Source organism: Neofelis nebulosa, chromosome X (assembly GCF_028018385.1).
Source record: "Neofelis nebulosa isolate mNeoNeb1 chromosome X, mNeoNeb1.pri, whole genome shotgun sequence".
NCBI lineage: Eukaryota > Metazoa > Chordata > Mammalia > Carnivora > Felidae > Neofelis > Neofelis nebulosa.
The window spans coordinates 42,406,608-42,429,424 of record NC_080800.1 but is presented as its reverse complement, the minus strand read 5'-3'; the positions used below and the strand labels follow the sequence as shown (position 1 = coordinate 42,429,424).

General features: G+C 41.3%; 1 protein-coding gene across 9 annotated transcripts in view; it reads left to right on the top strand.

The window, feature by feature from the left end:
• The window catches only part of ZNF182 (zinc finger protein 182), a 31,265-nt gene extending 20,866 nt beyond the window's left edge, over nucleotides 1-10,399 (top strand). For 8 of the 9 annotated variants that reach the window (XM_058712581.1, XM_058712577.1, XM_058712573.1 and 5 more), the window contains 3 exons: nucleotides 2,457-2,583; nucleotides 2,895-2,990; nucleotides 7,470-10,399. In XM_058712581.1, the coding sequence (XP_058568564.1) occupies nucleotides 2,457-2,583; nucleotides 2,895-2,990; nucleotides 7,470-9,100 (1,854 nt within the window). In that variant the 3' untranslated portion in view covers nucleotides 9,101-10,399. The remainder of the gene's footprint in view (nucleotides 1-2,456; nucleotides 2,584-2,894; nucleotides 2,991-7,469) is intronic. The other variant, XM_058712582.1, reaches the window with a different exon arrangement.
• Nucleotides 10,400-22,817: the final 12,418 nt, after the last annotated feature.

Sequence of the window (22,817 nt, the reverse complement as noted above, 5' to 3'; positions counted from 1 at the left end):
ATGGATGGGGGAGGGTCTAGAGAGAGAGAGGGAGACACAGAATCTGAAATAGGCTCCAGGCTCTGAGCGGTCAGCACAGAGCCCGACACAGGGCTTGAACTCACAAACCGCGAGATCATGACCTGAGCCGAAGTCGGACGCTTAACTGACTGAGCCACCCAGGTGCCCCTAATTATAACCTTTCTAGTGGGGGCATAGTAGTGTCTCAGCATGGCTTAAAACATCATTTATGTGGATGCTAATTGCATTGAGTACATTTAAGTGGTTGCCTGAGTGCTAATGGGGTTGAGTACGTTTTCTTATGTTCATAGGTCATTGAGGTTTTCTTTTTAGTGAAGTACATATTCACATCTCTTCTCTGGTTTTTTGTGTTGTGTGTTTCTTATTGATTTGTAGGACTTTTGTTATGTTCCAGATAAGATCCCTTTATCACTTTTTAATGTTTATTTATTTTTGAGTGAGAGACAGAGAGTGTGGGAGGGACAGAGAGGGAGGGGGAGACATAGAATCCAAGTGGGCTCCAGGCTCTGAGCTGTCAGCACAGAGCCCGACGTGGGGCTCAAACTCATGAACCGTGAGATCATGACCTAAGCTGAAGTCGGATGCTTAACTGACTGAGCCACCCAGGCGCCCCCTTTATCACTTTTGAGTGTAGCAGATGGTCTTCCCATTTAAAGCTTGCCTTTTTACTTTTGTACTTAAAAAACATTTTTTTTAATGTTTCTTTATTTTTGAGAGAGAGAGTGCAAGCAGGGGAGGGGCAGAGAGAGAGGGAGACAGAATCTGAAACAGGCTCCAGGTTCTGAGATATCAGCACAGAGCCCGATGCAGGGCTCGAACCCACAAACCATGAGATCATGACTTGAATCAAAGTCGGATGCTTAACCAACTGAGCCACCCAGGTGCCCTGTACCTTTTTAAAATGTAAATTCCAGTTAGGTAACATACAGTGTAATATTAGTTTCAGGTGTACAATTTAGTGATTCAACACTTAGATACAACATCCAGTGCTCATCACAAGTGCACTCCTTAAATCCCCATCACCCATTTCATCCATCCCTGCACCCACCTCCCCTCTGATAACCGTCAGTTTGGTCTCTATAGTCAAAAGTCTTTCTTGGCTTGCCTCTTTCCCTCTTTTGTTTTCTCCTTTCCTCATTCATTTTGTTTTCTAAATTCCATGTATGAGTAAAATCATATGGTATTTATCTTTCTCTGACTTATTTCACTTAGCATAATTCTAGTTCCATCCATGTTGTAAATGACAAGATTTCATCCTTTTTTATGGCTGAGTGATATTCTGTCATATATATATACCACTTCTTCCTTATCCATTCATGAGTCAGTGGACATTTGGGCTCTTTCCATAATTTGGCTATTGTAAATAATCCTGGTATAAACATTGAGGTGCATGTATCCCTTTCCAGTTAGTATTTTTGTATTGTTTGGGTAAATACCTAGTAGTGCAATTGCTGGATCATAGAGTAGTTCTATTTTTAGCTTTTTGAGGACCCTCCCTACTGTTTTCCAGAGTGGCTGCACCAGTTTACATTCCTACCACCCTTGCCCCATATCCTTGCCAACACCTGTTGTTTCTTGTGTTGTTAATTTTAGCCATTCTGACAGGCGTGAGGTGATATCTCATTGTGGTTTTGATTTGTATTTCCCTGACTGCGGTGCTATTAATCTTGTAACATTTTAAAGGCTTTTCTTTATGAGTAGCTCTTTTCACATCTTGTTTTAGAATTCTTTCCCTACCCCAGGACTATGAAAACATTTTCCTTTATTGTTTTCTAGCCACCTTATTGTATTATCTTTCACATTAGATTTACAATTTATCTGTAGTTGATTTTTGTGTATAGTGAGTTAGTGGCTAAGTGTGGTTTTTTTCCCCCCATGTAGATAATCCAGTAATCCATCCACATTTATTTGAAAAGCTCATCCTCTCCCCACTGCTCTGTAGGGCCAACTTTTTCATAACTCAGGTATCCATACACATTTGGATTCTTTAAAAATTCTTTAATGTTTATTTATTTTGGAGGGGGGCGGACAGAGAGAGAGGAGACAAAGAACCTGAAGCAGGTTCCAGGCTCTGAGCTGTCAGCATAGAACTTGAATCGGGCTCGAACTCAAGAACCATGAGATCATGACCTGAGCCAAAGTTGGACGCTTAACCGACTGAGCCACCCAGGTGCCCCTGGATTCTATTTTTAGTTCTACTGGACTATTTGTCTATCCTTGTGCGAATACCACATTCTCTTTTGTATATTCTATATACTTAGAGAATATTCCATATATTTGATGGAGTAGTTTTTCTACCATGATTTGTGATTTTCCAACAATGTAGGCCTCTTGTATTAAGTCATCATCATGAACTGGGAACCCAATCAGAAGTTCCTTTCATCCTCCTCACCCGGTGGTCACTATTTTAGAATAAAAGGAATGTACAATTACAGGGACTCGTGACATTTGAGGATGTGGCTGTGGATTTCACCCACGAGGAGTGGCAGTACCTGAACCCTTCACAGAAGTCTCTGTACAGAGAAGTGATGCTAGAGACCTATAGCAACCTGGTCTCTGTGGGTAAGAATGGCTTCCTCAGGTAACTTTGCTGTTTGTGATTGTCTCTGACAGAGGATGTATCCTTTCTCAATTTTGAAATCTTGTAAGACCTCTGAACTGCTTGAAAAGTTTGACATTGAATTCTGGGGATCAAAGTTCCTTTTCCCCCCTTTGCTTTCCTGACAGGGTGTTTGTGAACTCAAAACCCAGGTGAAGTGGTTTGACTTGACCATTATGTCAATTGATAGGTCTCTTGTGCTGCCCCACACTCCACCTTCTTCTTTCTCAGAGGCTCTGAAGACCAAGGAGGTGTCACTGTCATTTCTCATTAGCAGGGCAGCAGGTTACCAAACCAGACCTCATCCTCAAATTGGAGGTAGAAGAGCCATGCCTGGCAGAGACAAAAATCTCAATTTGGGACTTTCCAGGTAAGCGGGATTGACTCAGACGATGGTGACACTAAGTGCCACCTTGTCACCCAGGAGTAAGGACCTCTGAAAGGGCTTTCAGGAATGTCTTGAGAAAGGTTGTGACCATTTGATGTTGTTAGTTAGGGACATGAATATCTCAGACATAAGACTGACATCCTCACCCCTGTCCCATACTCATCAGACCACTCCCCTTAAGTTGGTGCTCACCCACAGATTTCTGCACAGCTCCTTTTCCCGGCATGGAAGTGTCTTAGCTGCATGGCCCTGCCCCTAAGCCCTGCCACTTCTCCCATTCTCATTTCCCTTGCTGCCTTATCTAAAGCCGGACCCACATTAGTCACAGGCCTAGGAACAAAGGCTCTAATTCCATATTGGATTACCTGATTCCATTCATTTTAGATATTCCTATCACATTTGCTCTCCTAGAAAATCTTGATTATCTTTTTTAAAAAATAGCTTTATTGAGATATAATGCACAGACCATAAAATTCACTCTTTTGAAGTCTGCAGATTCAGTGATTTTTAGGATATTCACCCAGTTATGAGACTATCACCACTATCTAATTCTAGAACATTATCATCACCCCAAAAAGAAACCCTTACCCCTTATCAGTCAGTCTCCATTTCTTCCTTCCCCCAGCCCCTGGCACTTACTGATCTACTTTCTGCCTCTATGGTTTTTCCTATTCTGGAAATTTCATATAAATGGAACCATACAAAATGTGGCGCACTATCTCTTCTATACCTCAAAAGTAAATAAGTAAACTTTAAAGAAATAAAAGGGAAAAAAAGATGGACAGGAATCATTTGTAGGTTATAAGAAACAAGAATCCAAGTAGCTATAAGCACACCCAGCACCTAGATTCTGATTTCTCAGTACCATTCCCCACTAAAAAGGAATCGAACATCCTTGGAGAAGCTGCTGATTCTAGGTCTGAAACAGGGAAAGTACAGTGTGAACTGAGAAAGAAAGAATATGAATGAATCCCGAGCAGGCTCTGTGCTATCAGCGCACAGCATGATGTGAGGCTTGATCCCATGAACCATGAGATCATGACTTGAGCCAAAACCAAGAGTTGGATGCTTAACCAATTGAGCCACCTCAGGCGCCCCTCCTCTTTTATTTTTATAAAGTAACTGGTTGTCTTTTAGTTTCCCACATTCTGGACTTTGCTAAGTCCCCTATGGTGGTATTTAACATACTCCTCTGTCCCTTGTTTTTCTTGTAAATTGGTGGTTAGATTTTGAAATTTGATCAGATTCAGGGTTTTATGTTTTCTTTTAGCAAGTTTACTTCCTAGCTGGTATAACATCCTTCCATCAGGAGGCATGGTTGTCTATTGTAATGATGCGTTATCGGTGATTATTGCTCAGATCTATTAATTCATTAATGTTTGCAAAGTGGTGATATTCTATCATTCCTTCTTTGTTGATTAGCTGGAATATTTCTATAAAGAGGATTGCCCTTCATCTATTATTTGGTTACATGTTAGTTCCATGAGTTCCATATGAGTTGCATATGTTTTTCCATATATTTACCAGTTTTAAAAAATAAGGAGTTGGTTTTGTAGAATCATTCAAAAGGTGACTAATATGTCCTTTTTGAGGATCCATATTTTATTTTTTAATCCACTGCCTTATTCTTACTGTGAATCAAACTGCCCTGTCTCTGGCCAGTGGAAACCCTTTCAAGTTGGCTCCTGAGTCTTTGCTTCCTTGCTTTCTGTTACAAGATGTTCCAAGCTCATTTTATATATTTTCCATCTCCGGCCTGGAATCAGCCATTTCTCTAAGGATCCCTGGTTTTTTAGGGGTAAATAGTGTTTTCAGACCACAATTTAGACATTATGGAATTGTTTCTAGGCCTTTTTATTGACAAAGCTAGGAACTATGTTTTAAAAAAAAAGATTTTAAAGAGAAAGTATATCATCTGTTCAAATTGGTATTTCCAAATCAAATTCTCTGCTTAAAGGTTTTTACTTTGTTAATCTTAACATCTGATGGTAATATTGTTAGTATTATTCTGAAACTGCTAAATGTCTATTATAGTGGTTTCAATTAATTGAGGTAATCATGTTGGTGCCATTAAGAATCAAGACTTTTCAGCATGGTTGTTTGGAAATACAGATGAGGGTATAATTACTATTATGGAAGCCTTTTAAATTCAGTTTTGCTTATGATTATATAAAATATTGCCTTGGTTCCAAAGTCAAATCTAGAAAACAAGGTATATTTAAAGAAGTTCAGCTGCTTTCCCTCCATCTCATTCTCTTCCTTCCTTTTTCCTAGAAGTAATCATTTATTAAAATTTAAAGGTATAGTCTTCCATTGTTTATATGATGAGCCCATATAAATATATATTTATATATTTCTTTCTTTAGAAAAATGGTAGCCTATTATGTACAGTTTTATTCACCTTTTTTTCACTTAATGGTCAAGAACATGTTGAATATATTGACATATTGCTTATTTCTTCTTATAGGAGTATAGTGGCTCTTAATCATAATAGTAGTTGTTATTGTAGTAGTAGCATCAGTTGTTCTAGCAAACAGTTGAAAGTACTTCCTATGTGCCATGCATGCCCTGTTATAAGCAGGTTAATCCTATCAACATTTGAGTAAGCACTATTACAACTCCTGTTTCCAGATGGGAAATAAAATACAAATAGATTAGGTAAGTTGCTCAGGTCACAGAGCAAGTGAATGGTTGAGCCAGGATTTGATCCTGGGCTAGAGAGCTTAAGACCCTAACTATGCTGCTTCTTACCACCTAATGAGGTCCAGATTCAGTAGATGCTTGGTGGAGCTTGGGTCCCATCAGATGTATTTTGTAAAAGCTTTTCCTGTGATTCTGATGTTCATGCCTGGTTAAGAACTAGTGCTTTGCTAATATAATTAAGGATGTCATAGGAACATGATCCATTTTAAACTTCAATATTACTATTGTAAGTGTTATCATTGTTAAATCTAAATGGTAATGAGTCTTTTTTTACTCTTTCATCTTTTTTGTACATTTGATAATTTTCATACAGAATTTTAGGAGAAGGTAGGAAAAAATTAAACTACAAAAATGATTAAAATTCAGTATGTATGCAAAAAGTATTTAGCATATTTTATTGACTTCAAGATCCAGTTGATTTTTTTAAATTTAATTTTAGAGAGTGTGAGTGAGGGAGAGGGGCAGAGGGAGGGAGAGAATCTTGAGTGGGCTCCATGCTCAGTGCAGAGCCCAACACGAGGCTTGATCCCACAACCCTGGGATCATGACCTGAGCCCACATCAAGGGTTGGCCAGCCACTCAACTGACTGAGCCACCCAGGTGCCCCAAGATCCAATTAAATTTAATACATACCACTAAGAAAAATTGCCACCAATTAATTTATGAGATGTCATTGATTATAAGGTACATCTGGATTCAGAGATGTTAAAATGTGAAATAATATGCATCTTGCAATTGGTGAAACATGGTATATTTAAGGCAAGGCTTTGCAACTTTAACTGTCTAAATGAGTGGTACAGATGACTACTTTAGAAATTAACAAAAATTATATAGGAAGATCAGAGTAAGCTTTTGTGAAAAGACTGAATTGCTCCTTGAAAGTTATCGATATTCTGATCATAGCAAAATATGGAAGACTGGGCTATGTGAGTGATAGAACATGAGGAAGGGTTTTTAGTGAAAAGAATGTAGATAGGAGCAGAAGGTGGTGTTGACAAACTGCAAGCTTGGATGACTCCAGATTGGGCAGAGATCTTTAAGGTGATCTTTGTTTTTGTAAGGCTAATCTTTCTAGATCTTTATCCTATTCACTAAGAATGTGGATTCAGGATTGTAAAATTTGAGTCCACTAATCACACTGTTGTATTTCTACCTAGTTAGAAATAGTGTAAGTCGGTACAGTTAAGAGTTCATATGATAAATGAAGGGTGATAAAGTCCCCAGAATTGATGGAAATCAGAGATGATGTAAAAGTAGAGGTAAGAAAGATTGAGATATCAAGGTAAGATTGTTTTTGGTAACAAAAAGACTAGGAGGTGGGAGTTTAGTAAAAGAACAGGATTTGACCATCAAAATTCTCTCTAGGAACTCATAAAATGAGATAATTATACCAGCTCTCCCCATGCTTTAATAAAATCCCGTTTTTGCACCCAAACAAAAATAGTATTGGCTTTTATATGGTAGGGGATTTTTTTTTTCAACGTTTTTTATTTATTTTTGGGACAGAGAGAGACAGAGCATGAACGGGGGAGGGGCAGAGAGAGAGGGAGACACAGAATCGGAAACAGGCTCCAGGCTCTGAGCCATCAGCCCAGAGCCTGACGCGGGGCTCGAACTCACAGACCGCGAGATCGTGACCTGGCTGAAGTCGGACGCTTAACCGACTGCGCCACCCAGGCGCCCCTGGTAGGGGATTTTTAAAGAAGTTCCATTACATAATGTTAAGTTACAAAAATGGTTTATTGTACTTCCTTCTAGAAGCCTATCAAGTTGATGAACAGATTGAGAGACAGCACCAGGATGACCAAGATAGGTATTTGTTGATGCAAATTGGATTCCCTGACAAGACAACAATTATCACCAGGACTGGCCCTGACTATAATGAATTTGGAAATGTACTTCATCTTAGTACAAACTTTGTGGCTTCAATACAAAGATCCCATAAACATGAGTCATTTGGAAATAATATGGTAGATAATTTAGACCTATTTACCAGAAGTTCTGTAGGAAAGAAACATGATAATGGATGTGCAAAATTATTCTTCCACACTGAGTATGAGAAAACAACTCCTGGAGTAAAACCCCATGGATATAAAGAATGTGGGAAGGCCCTGAGGCGAAAGAAAGGTCTTAGTCTACAAGAGAGAATTAAAAATGGAGAGAAACCCTTTGAATGCACTGCATGTAGGAAAACATTCAGCAAGAAGTCACACCTCATTGTACATTGGAGAACTCATACAGGAGAGAAACCCTTTGGATGTACTGAATGTGGAAAAGCCTTTAGCCAAAAATCTCAGCTCATTATACATTTGAGAAGTCATACAGGAGAGCGACCCTTTGAGTGTCCAGAATGTGGAAAAGCCTTCAGAGAAAAGTCAACTGTCATCATACATTACAGGACTCATACAGGAGAGAAGCCTTATGAATGTAACGAATGTGGAAAAGCCTTCACACAGAAGTCAAACCTCATTGTCCATCAGAAAACCCATACAGGAGAGAAAACTTATGAATGCACTAAATGTGGGGAGTCTTTCATACAGAAGCTTGATCTAATTATACATCATAGTACTCATACAGGAAAGAAACCACATGAATGTAATGAGTGTAAGAAAACTTTCAGTGATAAATCAACTCTCATTATACATCAAAGAACTCATACAGGAGAGAAACCTCATAAATGTACTGAATGTGGGAAGTCTTTCAATGAGAAGTCAACCCTCATCGTGCATCAGAGAACTCATACAGGAGAAAAACCCTATGAGTGTGATGTGTGTGGGAAAACCTTCACCCAAAAATCAAACCTTGGTGTACATCAGAGAACCCATTCAGGAGAGAAACCTTTTGAATGTAATGAATGTGAGAAAGCATTCTCTCAGAAATCCTATCTTATGCTACACCAGAGGGGTCACACAGGAGAGAAGCCCTATGAATGCAGTGAATGTGAAAAAGCATTTTCCCAGAAATCATACCTCATTATACATCAAAGAACTCATACAGAAGAAAAACCATATAAATGTAATGAATGTGGCAAAGCCTTCCGAGAAAAGTCCAAGCTCATTATACATCAGAGAATTCATACAGGAGAGAAACCTTACGAATGTCCCGTATGTTGGAAAGCTTTTAGTCAAAAGTCACAGCTCATAATACATCAGCGAACACACACAGGAGAGAAACCCTATGCATGTTCTGAGTGTGGCAAAGCCTTCAGAGAAAAATCCACATTCACTGTACACCAGCGAACTCATACTGGAGAGAAACCCTACAAGTGTACAGAATGTGGGAAAGCCTTTACCCAAAAATCAAACCTTATCGTACATCAGAGAACACATACGGGAAAGAAAGCCCACGGAAAAGGCCACAGCCGGAAGTCAAAGCTCATTACACATTAGAGAGTATATCAGTGGTGCCTGTTAAATGTTAATGTTCACTGAAGGAAGTTTTTGTCAATTTAGTTAACATTTTAAAAGTATGTTTGGACTTCTGGTTTAAATATGGGGAATAAAGCCAGCCTCTCTTTTTTTCATCTCATTCTTCACCCAGAAACTACCAGGATAAAAAGCAGAAGTATAATCTCTGTATCTAACAAAATGAGGAGATAGCTAAAACCTTGATGGGAGTGCTGCCAGAGGCAGAGGGAAGCAAGCGGTGGTGCAGCAGATTTTAGAGAGAACACTCAAGGCTGCAGATGTGAGACAGCACTGGGAAGGACTCTTAGTTGAGGTTTAGGATATACTCTGAGTGTAAGACCACATACATCCACAAGAGTAGCAGAGGGCATGGGCAGGTGGGAGATAGGATGTTTCCTAGACCCACTTGGGGTCTGAGGAGAGACAGAGGCCTCGACAAGGAATCGCTCAGACAAGCCATATTTGTAGAAAGTAGTCTGTACTCCTGAGAGGAGCACTTGGCAGGGGCTGGGGCAAGAGAAGGGAGTGTTCCTTGTGAAGAACCCTTCAGCTGCACCTGTTTACTGACTGGAGAAATCAACTCTAAAAGAAATAGCAAATGGAGAAAAAAAAAATCATCCCAATTGTAAGAAAAACTCTTACCTGCCTAGAACGTGGCCCTGGCTTCTTATCACACAGCACGTCCAGGAGAAACTCTTATTCAAACAAAAATGATTCCAAAGTAATGAAAACCACAAATGCAATGGCTTTGAGCCAGCAGTTCCACTTCTAGGAATGTATATACTCATGCATGTACAAAATGATGAACACAACAGATACTCGCTGGTGCACTGTTTGTGAAAACAAGAGGTTGGAAGCTGTCCAGATGACGGGTCTGGATCCTGGAATCTCAGCATGCTTATATAACAAACTCCCAGGTAGACAAAATGAATAAATGTAGAAAGAGAACCTGGGCATCATTTGGGCAGTGATGTGGAAGATCTCCAACATACATCATTAGGTGCAAAAAGCAGGGTGCAAGACAGTGAATATAATATGCTACCATTCATACATAAAAAGAACAAATGGCAAGTACATAATTGAGCATATATGCATAAACTATCTCTGGGAAGATACATGAGAAGCTGGGAACCCTATTACCTCTGGGAAAGGGAAGGGGAAATGGGTGGCTGGGGGAATGGAGTTGGGAGGGAGACAACTGTGTATGTCCTTTCATAATTTTTGAAAATCGTGCTATGTGGATGTACTACCTTTTCAATAAATAAAACTTTTTAAAATGCATATTTTGTTCCACAGCTGTGATAATGAAGTTATATTCTAAATATAGGATTTCATAACATTTTTTAAAGAAGTTTATTTATTTTGAGAGAGAACCAACGAGGAAGGGGCCGGGGGTGGGCAGAAGATCTGAAGCGGGTTCTGTGCTGACAGCAGCAAGCCCTATGTGGGGCTCGAGCTCACAAACCATGAGATCATGACCTGAGCCGAAGTTGGACATTCAACTAGCTGAGCCACCCAAGCACCCCAGGATTTCATAGCATTTAATACATATATGTTCAATGTGGAGTTACATTTTTTGAGTGAATAATCTGCCACAAAAACCGATATCTAGCCAGTTCCAAAGGTACACAGGCATTACTTTCCTGAGGGGGTCCAATAAGGTGATTCTTAGGTCAGCTGGGACCACATCATGTAAACCTGAAATAATTGAGACTGAAATCCTAAGCAGGCTCCGTGCTGTCAGCACAGAGCCCGGTGTGGGGCTTGAACTCATAAACCATGAGATCATGACCTGAGCCGAAGTCAGTTGTCGGACATGCAACTGACTGAGCCACTCTGGCACCCCAAGACTGGAATACGTTCTTATTTAGTGTGCACAGAGACATCTGAAAATATTCTGTAACAAAGCCCACCATTGTCTTTCCATATCTTACCACAATGATATAGATTTCATTTGTGTTTGCATATTTGTATTATAAGTGATAAAATCATGAGTACACAAGGAAATTGGGTAGCTTGCCCCCTAGGTCAGACTGCCGCTGGTGACATACTGAGAACCATGGTCTGAATGGACACAGCCAAAGACCAGGTAACAGTATGTCTGCTCCAGAAGAAGAGGTCCAACTGTGTGACCATATTTGTGGCCCTCATGATTCTGTGGCTTTTCACTGGGGCTATCTCTGGTGGAACTGGGTAACCCAAGCTATGTAAAACTGGGCATGGTCAGTGTTTGGATTTAACAAAACAGGTGAATGAATCAGACCTCTGGGACCATGCCTGTGCCCTTCCAGGCCTTGTTTTTCCCCCAAAATTATCCTGCAAGAAAATGAAGCATGGACTCACTTTTCATGAGCTATGTGAATCAGATATGTCACATTTAGTGCCTTTCCAGGGAGAAAGAGCTTGGAAGAAATGTGTGACTGACTTATTGCTTCTGGTACAGTCTGCTGAGAGGATGATGCCCAAAGGCACTAAAAATGAAGCATTTCATCTTCCCACTAAATAAAGAATATTCCTGGGGTTTCAGGTCATCCTGAAGTGGGGTGTGGATAGGGGTCAGATCTTACCATTCCAGGTTGATTATGAACTCCTGCTTCCTGGGGCACAGATGGCAAACGAATGGGCCATGTGTGTGAGTCGAAGTGAATGGGGCATGGACCTAGGGGGAAAGGGTGGGGGTGAACAGCAGGATGTGGATAAGTGGGTTGGAATTAGGGGAAAATAGAAGAGGGTAAGGAAGGGCCAGGTGTGAAGGAATGGAGTAATGACGGGGCAGAGTGGGGGCAAACAGGGAAGAGTAGGAGAAAATTGTATAAATAGCCAGTGGGTGAGTTACTGGAGAAGAGTAGAATATAAGTCAATATGAGTAATGCTGGGAAGAGTGGGAGTGAGTAGTTTGAGTGAATGGGCAGAAAGTGGGTTGAAAATGTGGATAGAGTGGAGTAAGTTGGGATAGAAAACCTAGTGGGAATGATGGTGAACGGGGCAGAGTAAAGAGCAGTCAGACAAGTGGCAAAATATGGCAGACCATTAGCAAGTGTGAAGAGGAAGAATATGGGTATCAGCGAGGGACAGACCACTGGATCTGTCGTAACAGGGACTTGTGTTGGGCCGTAGGGTTTTGGGGTCTCAGTGACGTGGGATCTGATGGTGATAGGGGTTTGGTGAGGACTGAGTGGAGGAGGCAGGAGGTGGTCACAGGTTTCTGCACAAAGAGGCGCTGCCCTGAGGACCCCACGGTGATTACAGGTATACGGGATGGGAACAGCCCATGCTTGGGACACAGTGCTCAACAAATGTCCCTTCCATGTTCTATGTTCTTGTTCTTATTTGTATACATTGGGAGAGGGAGAGGCCCTATCACAAATGTATCCCCGATAGCACCCCCAAATCAGCTCTGCTGTGCCCATAGGCCAGCCCTGAATCCTGTCTCCCATTATTTATGCCAGTTATTTGTCTTCTTGCTTTAGCTAAAATCTCTAAAATGATATACATAATGATGTTTCTTCAACTTGTTTCCTAGGACCCTCAAGACTACCCTGGAATCCCTAAGATCAGTCCTGTGACCCTTGATTGGCCCTATAACCACCCAGATCAGTATTGGGCCCCCAATATTTTAACCAGTTACTTCATATTGTCTTATTTCTTTAGTAAATAAGACAAACTGTCCACAAACTGAATTATGATCTTTTCTCACCTCATCCTTTGGGAATTGTTAATATGAGACATTCCCTTGATACAGTGATGGACTCCAATATATACTACCAGGCAAGCTATCCCAGGGGTCTTAGAATAGAAGGGCTCACAGACCAAAATAAAATGCTCAAGGCATGTGGCTTATTGTCAGTTTAAAAACACAGATATATGTATTTAAAAACCCACCAAGAAGCAAAGGGGAAGAGATGGGTAAGTTTAGAATAGGATACAAACAGGGTGAAGGACCACATTTCCTGAATCCTTTTGTTATGTAATGTTCATACACCTTATCTTTGCTCTCCCTTTGTGTTTCCCTATCTCTTGCATCAGCCTCCTGGATTATGAGGACCAGAGTTTGAAGTTGAAACAAGGGGCCTGGTCAGACTGAAAATGCTCAGGGGCAATGACATACCCTGTTTGCCTCCACTGTAACTCACCAATAGCTTCCTGCACAGTCCCAGGTTTTATCTGTGATCCATGGAACAATACTGAGCGTCACCAACTAGTGGTGAATTTAAGTAAAACTTAGCTGTTGGCTCAGGTGTTAGGATACCTTATGACCTAGTCTTTGCATTCCTTACTATCTTTAACACTTGTTTGTTCCATCATATATTCCATTCTATTTATCTTTAGTGTATCCTATCACCTACTAATTTACTTGCCAACTGTATTTAACACATCTTATGAATTCTGCCTGTGCTTCAAAAGCAGCTTGCTTACTCATTCTTTATACTTCACACCTTATGAGTTTTGGTATATCTCAAGCTTCTAGCTTCCTATCTATGCTTAACACTGAGGAGTTTCCTCCATCATACTTTTTTTCATGTCCTCTAGAGGACAAGCAATAAGCGAAAATCAAAGGGAATTCTTTGAAAAGATTAATAAAAGTGAGAAACCCTAGACTGATCAAGAAAAAAATGGGAAAACACAAATTTTCAAATTACGAATGATATAGTGGACTTCACTACAGATTTTACAAACATTAAAAAAATTAGGAAATTATGAAAAAACTTTATGCCAATGAAGATCATTTAGTCAATGTAATTCATGGAGAAAATCATGTAATCTCTATAGATGCAGAAAAGGGGATCTCATACGATTCAATACCCATCCATATATAAATTCTTAGCAAACTAGCATAGGAGGGATTTGCTTAGTCTGATAAAGGGTGTATTAAGAAAACAACTTAATGGTGACAGTAAAAATTTTCCCCCTGAGATTAGGAATGAGACTAGGGGGCTTCTTGTGCCCACTTCTATTCAACACTGTACTGTACTGGAGGCCTTCATGAAATACAGCAAGACAGGAGAGGAGTCATGAAAGGAATAAAGCTCTCAATTTTTACAGATGACACACACACACACAAAAACCCAAAAGCATCTAGAAATAGACTTAAGTGAATTTTGCAAGGCTGCTAAATATAAGCTCAAACACAGAAACTGTTTTTCTTTGTACTGCCATCAACTAGAAAACACCATGGCTTCAATTTTGGGGAACAGAAGACTAACAGATGGGGCCATGTAATGGAGATCCTTGAAAGGAGTTTACATGTCGGTGGGGTGGAATCTGATTGTAAAACAGGGAGAAAACAGCTTGGGGCTTCTCACAAGGGTGAGAGAAGGAAGAAGAAACAAAGGTCACAAAGTGAAGGACAGATACATAGATGCTGGAATGCATAAGAAAAGGGACAGGTGATAACTGGAGGGTTAGAAGATGAAAAGGCCAGGGAAAGGGAGTATGACCTAGAAGGGCTTGTTCCAGCTGAAAGAGGCAGCTACAAGATTTTGAGGACAAAGAAGGCAGGCATGGTTCTTTCTCAAAGCTAAGTAAAGAATATGGGGTGGGTGGGGGGGATGGATGTGGAAAGGTCATTTAATCTGTGAGGGGTTCACACCCACGTCCTACAATCATTGGAAGCCTACCTCCTCTCCTTTAAGGAAGACCAAAGGTATGTTGATGGCATGTCGAAGAAACCTCCCTCACCAGCTGGAACCTTCCATGCACCATCCCTAGTCTTCCTAGTTCTCACCTATGCAACTTTAGGTTTTTCTGCCATCCAAGGCTCTTCTTTCTCAAATGTGAAGATGAGGTCTGGTTTGGTAACTTGATCAATTGTAGGAGGACATGATTCAGAATTTACGGCACCTGCTTGGACTTGGGGGCCTCTGAATACTGACAAAGGGGTAGACTCATGGACTACATAACAAAGCTGCCCAATTATATATATCCTGGTGAAGTCTAGCCATTTCTCTTGGGAGGTGAGAGAACAAGCACCTCCAGCGTCCAAAAGGGATCAGGACCTTTTCACCCCTGAACATTTTCAGCACTTTACAGGCAAGAAGGTCCCATATATCTTTTCATCACCTAGGGATGATTTTGGTTTGCTAACTGGCCCCTGTACACAGAGGGCAAGGAGAGACCAAAGAAAGAGGCAGACTATTTCTGATTGGTAGGTGGTAAGTTTAATAAGCAAGGAAAATTACCTATGAGGCTTGTCTTGGGTGACTGCAAGATGAGTAGATCTCCACACCTGCCAGCCAGGATCTTAAGTTTACAGAGGTCTTAACTAGGTTCAGTCACATATACCAGCCATATATTGACACACTACTCTGAATTCTGCATCCTTGAAAATGGCTCCCACTGTGAGAATGGTGGACAGAGTGTACATTCCAAGGACAGGAGAGGTGAGGAGCCTCTCATTGCCTGGGTCCAGCTCACGAATCAACTAGAAGTCATGTCCTCTTGATGACCTCCTCCAACATTCCAGCCCTTGTGACTGGCTCTTATAATCTTACACATGCCCCTCTTCTGAAATGGGCCCTGATCAGTCAGCAAGAGGTATCACTAGCATGGAAGAGGCTCCTTTGGAGGCTATCTGGCAGCACTGTAGGCAGACACCCACAGCAACAGTATTCCTCAAGTTTTTTCCACCAAGAACCCCATGACCCAAACCACTGAGTTATTAATTCCTATAGGCTTGGGGATGGGTCACTCAAGACATTCACTTGTACACTCATGTGATTTAATAAGGGTGATACATTAGCAGACTCATCAGGTATGAACACACAACACTGGATAATGGCACAGGTGCCTCTTTGCAAAGCAGTAATAATGTCCTTTTCTGGAGGACAGTTTTTTCATTAGAGACATTTCAGTATTAAATAAAATGAAGACTTTGCTATCATTTTGTCGGGTGAATTTAGTAAGGTTTCTATACATGCTATAACACCCTCCAGGCCAATGGAGGGGACAAGGATGGTAGCCAGATGATCATACTAGTGGAAAACATAATGTGCCCACCTGGCCTTGAGGAAAGGTAGATTGGAAATTTTAGGAACTTGACCATCCTGGTGAAATGTCCCATTGCAAATTCCAGTAGGTAATGCCTTTTCTAGGTGTGTTCTGAGCAGCATAGCATGCTGATCCATGGTGAAAGTTAGGGCAATGACTGTCTCCTATGACTTCCATACCTTATTAGTGTTGGGTGTCTCAGAAATTGTCCCCTGACTGGCATAGGGGGCAACAGGCCCTACTGGTTGATCATTAATGTTTTAAAGGCTACAACAGTACTTTAGTTTACCTGGCCAATGTGGTTTTACCTGTTAGTAATTTATTTCACTTAAATTTTTTTAATTTAAAGTAGGTTTCATGCCCAATGTGGGGCTTGAACTCATGACCCCAAGATCAAGAGTTGCATGTTCCACCAACTGAGACAGCCAGGCACACCCCTACTTGTTAGTAATTTAGTCTGCTGCTTTAATATTGCATTCTTCCTATCAGTCCTGCTGCTTGTGGGTTACAGGGGAGATGGAACCTCTGTTGAATGCCACATTCTTTTGCCCAGTCTTGCACATTATGACCTTTGGACTGTGACCCCCATAACTGTCTAGTCAATGAGGGTATCTGTACTTATGCAGCTTTTCTAATCCCCTAATGGTGGCAGCCTGGTTTGCACAGTCATGGGGGAAATCTTAGGCCAGATGCAGCGTCCATACAAAGGCATATTTAGAACCTTCACTCAGAGGAAGGGAGACCAATATAATCAATTTGCTAATCTCTCACCAGTTGAAAACTCCCATGGATGTTCTCAGACTTTTATCAGCAGTTGCCTTGGGCACTGTTTAGAACATACATGCTCTATTGCATTGACCAAGTCACTGCATTTCAAGGGCAATATGCCACCCCACATGGGTGCTATGGTGGCCACTCTTGCTATGCACCTAATCTGTTATATCTATTGAAGACTCTGTTGTTAGAGCTTGTACTCAAGCTGGGGCATCAGCTGCCTGATTGCCAGGGGGTGTCAGTGCCTTATGACCTAGGATGTAGAAGACTGAAAAGACTGCCTCAGGTTCTCAAAGGTGAATCTAAATGCCTTTCCACCTATCCTGACCCCAAGAGGGTTATTCATGATCATCCACTACTTGGCTTCCCATTGTCCAAGTCATAGGGTTAACCCCTTTAGAACAGCCCAACTGTCAGTGCCAAGGGTTAACAGCTGGAGCTCATGAGCAATCACCAAACTACTCTGAGTTCAGCCTTATGGCTTCTGTGGCTTGGTCCTGTTTTTAGGCATCTGTATACCAGGCATCGACAGGAATTCCCCACACTCCCACTCTACAGGCTGCAGAGTTGCCACAGGAGTAGGGGCATGGGCATTTGGAGGATCTACATACTCTAAAGGGCCTAGTAGCACCTGCATTTCTAGAACCAGTGGGCTGAGAGACGGGATACTCTTCTGTCGCAAATAGGCATGTGACTTAGTCAAAGTGGGGGTTTGAACCATGGCAGAGGTGGGTAGATGGAGCATACTCTCAACCTACCCTTTGATAGGGAGGCAAGTTCTTACCATGATATGTTTTTCTTCATGAGAGGCTCTACCTGAAGGAGTGCTGTGTATACCTTTAGAAGCTGTCACTCTATGGGGGTATGTTGGGCTTCTGCCCCCTTCCAGAGCTGGGACCAAAATCCTATGGGTTCTCTCTCCTGTTGCTTCTGCCACAGTACCCAATCCATATCTCCTGGAGCCACATCTAACTCAATGGGTAGCCCTACAGGCTTGGGAGATTCCCATAGCTTTAATCTGCTTCATTAGTATTTTTGTCTTCTCAAAGGGGGCTTGCTGTTTTGATCCTCAGTCCCACACCTGCCCTTTCTTTCCCAGGCAGTATAAGGGATGAAGGAAGGCACTGTGCCAAGTGGAGAATAAAAGTCCTCCCCAAACCCAAAATTCCTACAAAGGCTTGCATTTCTTTCATGTTCTTAGGGGTTGGATAGGCTTATATTTTATCAATCATAAGACATTGTCACAAGTTCATTGTCTGAGACAATGAGCATCTTACCCAAACAACTTCCAAAAACTACTGTTGTGCCTGGGACTTGAATTATCTGTGGGTTCAATGACTCATCCTCTTACAGATGTTCCAGCAAAGTCAGTAGCGTGTCCTACAGCAGAAGAAAATCTTCACATGTTAACATTATATCATCAATGTAATGGGCTCATTTTACCCAATGTGGGGAAAGAGAACAGGGACAGGTCTCCGGCTACCATCCCAGGACACACTGTGGGGCTGTGCAAGTAGCCTTAGGGAAGCACTTGAAAGGTCCATTGTTGTTCCTCCCACATGAAGGCAAGTTCTTAGTTACCAGAAACCAGTACCTGTTAGAGACTTTTCCGCGAATCTCCTTGAAGGTGAAACACTTTTGCAGTAACACTTTTGAAAAAGCAGTACAGAAAAAGAATAACTGTAGATGATAAAAGACTTAAAAATGGTCATGATTAAAGATCTGATGAGAGTTCATTAAAATCCAATTGACAAGGAAAGTTTTTCCTTTTTTTATTTCTTTCTTTTTTTTTGAGAGAACAACTCTAAATTATATAAAGGCAGGGAGTGACAGGCTTCCTGAGGCTCTGCTGGGAGAGAAGGAGTCTGAGAAAAGTGGTAAGAAAGATCTGGGGGGAAAGTTTGCTATTTCTGTGACATCCTTTAAAAAATAACTAGAATGAACATAGGGAAGGGAAACAAAAATAATATAAAAACAGGGAGGGGGACAAAACAGAAGAGAATCATAAATATGGACAACAAACTGAGGGTTGCTGGAGGGGTTGTGGGAGGGGGGATGGGCTAAATGGGTAAGGGGCATTAAGGAATCTACTCCTGAAATCGTTGTTTCACTATATGCTAATTTGGATGTAAATTTTAAAAAATAAAAAATAAAATAAAAAAATAACTAGAATTATGATTGATAACATTATACCAGGGTATATCAGAGTTTTAGAAATTTCATACAATTTCTGGAGCACTTATATAACATATATAAATATAACCTAATGAAAGTTCAGCATCACTTCTTATTTGACAATGCTTCCCTTGTAATTTAACATATCAAATAAGCCTAATTAGTTTAATATCTTCCTTTTATAAGGAGAGAACACATCTTTTGAGATGTTCCAGGGATTGTCTAGAAAATCCCAAAGTTAGTTTGAAGTAAAAAAAAACTTCAGAATTTGTGACATTTGTCAAAAATATCAAAAGAATTTTTAATTTTTTTCAATGTTTATTTCTGAGAGAGAGAGAGAGAGAGAGAGAGAGAGAGAGAGAGAGAGACAGAGCACGAGTGGGGGAGGGGCAGAGAGAGAGGGGGAGACACAGAATCTGAAGCAGGCTCCAGGCTCTGAGCTGTCAGCACAGAGCCCAATGTGGGCTTGAACTCACAAATCATGAGATCATGACCTGAGCCTAAGTCAGACACTTAACCAACTGAGCCACCCAGGCGCCCCTAAAAATATCAAAATAATTTAAAACACTTGATTAAACAGAATCATAGATCACTGTGAAACAATACTTAGTTGTCCATTTAATCAGTAACAAAGACTTCAAAAGCAAATACAGAAAGTTACATCGTTACAAAACCTTAGTGGTTTCAATAGAGAATACTGTTTTCTTAAGTAATCAAAGACATAAAGACAACATTGAACACAGGAAATTATTTTGATAAAACACAGAATCTTTGTTTTTGAGGCAGATTACTTAAAAGGTAAGAAAAACCTTTCACGACTTCATTAAGAACAGGTCAATAGTACAAGAAAAGTTTGTTCTTTTAGCAGATGAAAGAAAATTTAAGTTTTAGTTTTACATGAGCACACTATTGATATTAAAACTTATCAGATGGAACAAGTTAAGGTTACCCACTTACCTGGCTAAAACTTTTCATTAACATTTGTGGGGACTTATGATTTGTATTTGCCTTTAACAAGTAACCTTCTGGAAACTGTGGGATGGATTTGGGGCAAGGTAGCTTCTGTAGTAGTATTTTTCAAAGCCTATTTCCCCTTTTTTCTCTTCAGTCTCAGGCAATCGTGGGCAGTGTTTTAGTTATTTCCTTGGGTGTTTACTTTTCAAAGACAGGATGAGATTTACAATCTTAAGGGACAGAGAAAGAATGCAAATTTTTTTCCTAAGGGGTTTGGGATATATTTCTCTATTATCAGAAGTCGGGGGGGTGGGGGTGGGGTGGGGTGGGGGGGGGTGGGGGGGCGGGGTACCTGGGTGGTTTAGTTGGTTAAGCATCCAACTTCAGCTCAGGTCATGATCTCACAGTTCATGGGTTCGAGCCCTGCATCAGGCTCTGTGCTGACAGCTCGGAGCCTGGAGCCTGCTTCAGATTCTGTGTCTCCCTCTCTCTGCCCCTCCTCCACTCACACTCTGTCTGTCTCTCTCTCTCTTTCTCTCTCTCTCTCTCTCAAAAATAAATAAAACATTAAAAAAAGAAGTCAGGATAATTACTATTTAAAATTTTCCTTTGTATCAGGGGTCATATAGCATGGGGCACTTTGTCTCTTCCACTGTCAATCACCACAATACCCTCCTCTCCACTCTCCTCACTTTCCCAGGGATTCTACCTCTCAGCATCCTAATCAGATTTTTCCACAAGTGTTCAGACCTTAATCTGTAGCAGTTTGTACCCTCCTAGCTTTGCAAAATGGCATGCTAAGGTCTCCAACTTATTATCCTGTTCTTCCACCTTGTCTGTCAGCCCGAAAGGTAGCAAAGTAGTGGACAACTGCATGTCCTTTTCTAATTTCAGCTCTTCTCCCAACTTTCTAACTTGAGTTTCAGCCTCTAGTTGGGCAGATGAACTGTTTACAGAGGTGGTCAGCCCACTGCGGCAGCCATTTTTTTTCCATTCTCTGCTGCAGTACACTCTGCATTGTTCCTCAAACAAGCACATCAAACCAGCGAGTGTTATGGGGCATCCCCCTACTCACATAGTAGTCCACAAGCATCTAATATCTGGGCCACCCTTACCCACAGAGAGGTTGATGGCCACCTCGGGATTTCCCCTATGGATGTCTTTTTCCCAAGGCCCATTTTGTTGGAGAAAGTCATCAAGAGGAAGTATTTGACAGTTAACCTGTAAGCTGGACCCAGGGCAATTGAAGGCCCCTTACTCCCCACCCTTTCCTTGAAGTTCAGGTTCCACTTGCCTTTCCTACTCCCAGAGGCTTCTCCAAAGATAGGCCCCAAAGAGATCCAAATCTGTCCAGAGATAATGATGTGGTGTTGAGAACATCTGCGTAGTATACTTGACTAAACACAGTTAAAGCTTCTCTCTATATAAATTTTTAAGATTTGCTGGGTAGGTGCAGGGATATACTCATCTTGCTTCTGCCTAAGACAAATCTTGTATGTAAGTTTCCTTTGCTTATTAAACCTGCTACATACTAACCTGGAGTGTCCTGCCTCTTCCTTTGTTCTCTCCCTGTCCTCTGAGTACCAGTAGCCAGTTTCAGATTGTACTCTGGGAGCTCCCAAGAGGGTTGCAAACCAATGCATTTGTTTGGACTTTTGTTTGGCTCACCAATTATTGTTTCACAAACTGGCCCCCATTCATGGAGTGCAATGAGAGACCAAAGAAAGAGACAACCCACTCCATATTGGTAAGTGACAGCTTTAATAAGCAAGGGAACTTATGAGGCTTGTCTTAGGTGGTCATAAGATGATCAGATCTCCGTGTCTGCCTGCCAGAATTTTAACAGTTTATAGAGAGGCCTTAAGGGGGTTTAGTCATGTATACAATCCAAGTAGTCTCCACAACACATCACTCTCTTCAGGCTGCATCCTTGCAAACAGCTCTCACTTGGGAATGGTGGGCAGAGTATACATTCCAAGGACATGACAGGAGAGGAGGTGAGGAGCCTCCAACAGCCTGGTTCTAGCTCACAGGCCACCTGGTGGTCACATCCTCTTGATGACCTTCTCTAACAGATGATCATTTCAGATGGAGCAATCACAAGATAAGTGACATTTGAAGATAAGGTTGAGGACTTCACCTGGCAAGAGTGGCAGCACCTGGGCCCTGCTCATAAAACTCTGTGTGGAGATGTGATATTGGAGAATTACAGCCACCTGGTCTCTGGGGGCAAGGAAGGCTCCCCCAGACAATTTGGTACTTATGATTATTGTGTCCTACACGGTATCTTTTATTTTTAGGTTTTGAAAGCTAAGTTTCTTCCTCATCCTCAAACATCACTGATTTTGTAATGACACATGACTCCATCTAAGTAGCCATCCCTGGATGATGAGGAAACGTTTTGTGGGAACATCTTCTCTGTTCACAAAAAGAATGCCTGCATTCAACCTGGTTTACGTTACATGTTGGACGAGAAACAAAAATCTAATTAGAGAAACTTCTGCTTTTGGTGATGACAGAGAAGCTTTTAGCAGACCAACTTTCCTGCTGAGGTCAAATAAAAAAGTGGATAAAAGACAATATTTGGGGGCATCAGAAAGCTGCTGAGGAGATGGAGGCCCCAGTTCTGGCGGGAGTGATGTCAGGTCTCATTTCACAAGCAGACCAGAGCACATCTACTCAATACCGACTACATTTAGACCAGGGACCAAACAGTGTCCACAGGAAACAAGGAGAGCTTCTGCAGATGCCTGGTCTGAAGGACAGAGCAGCTAGAATACAAGAGCAGAGTGTATGAAGCACATACCAG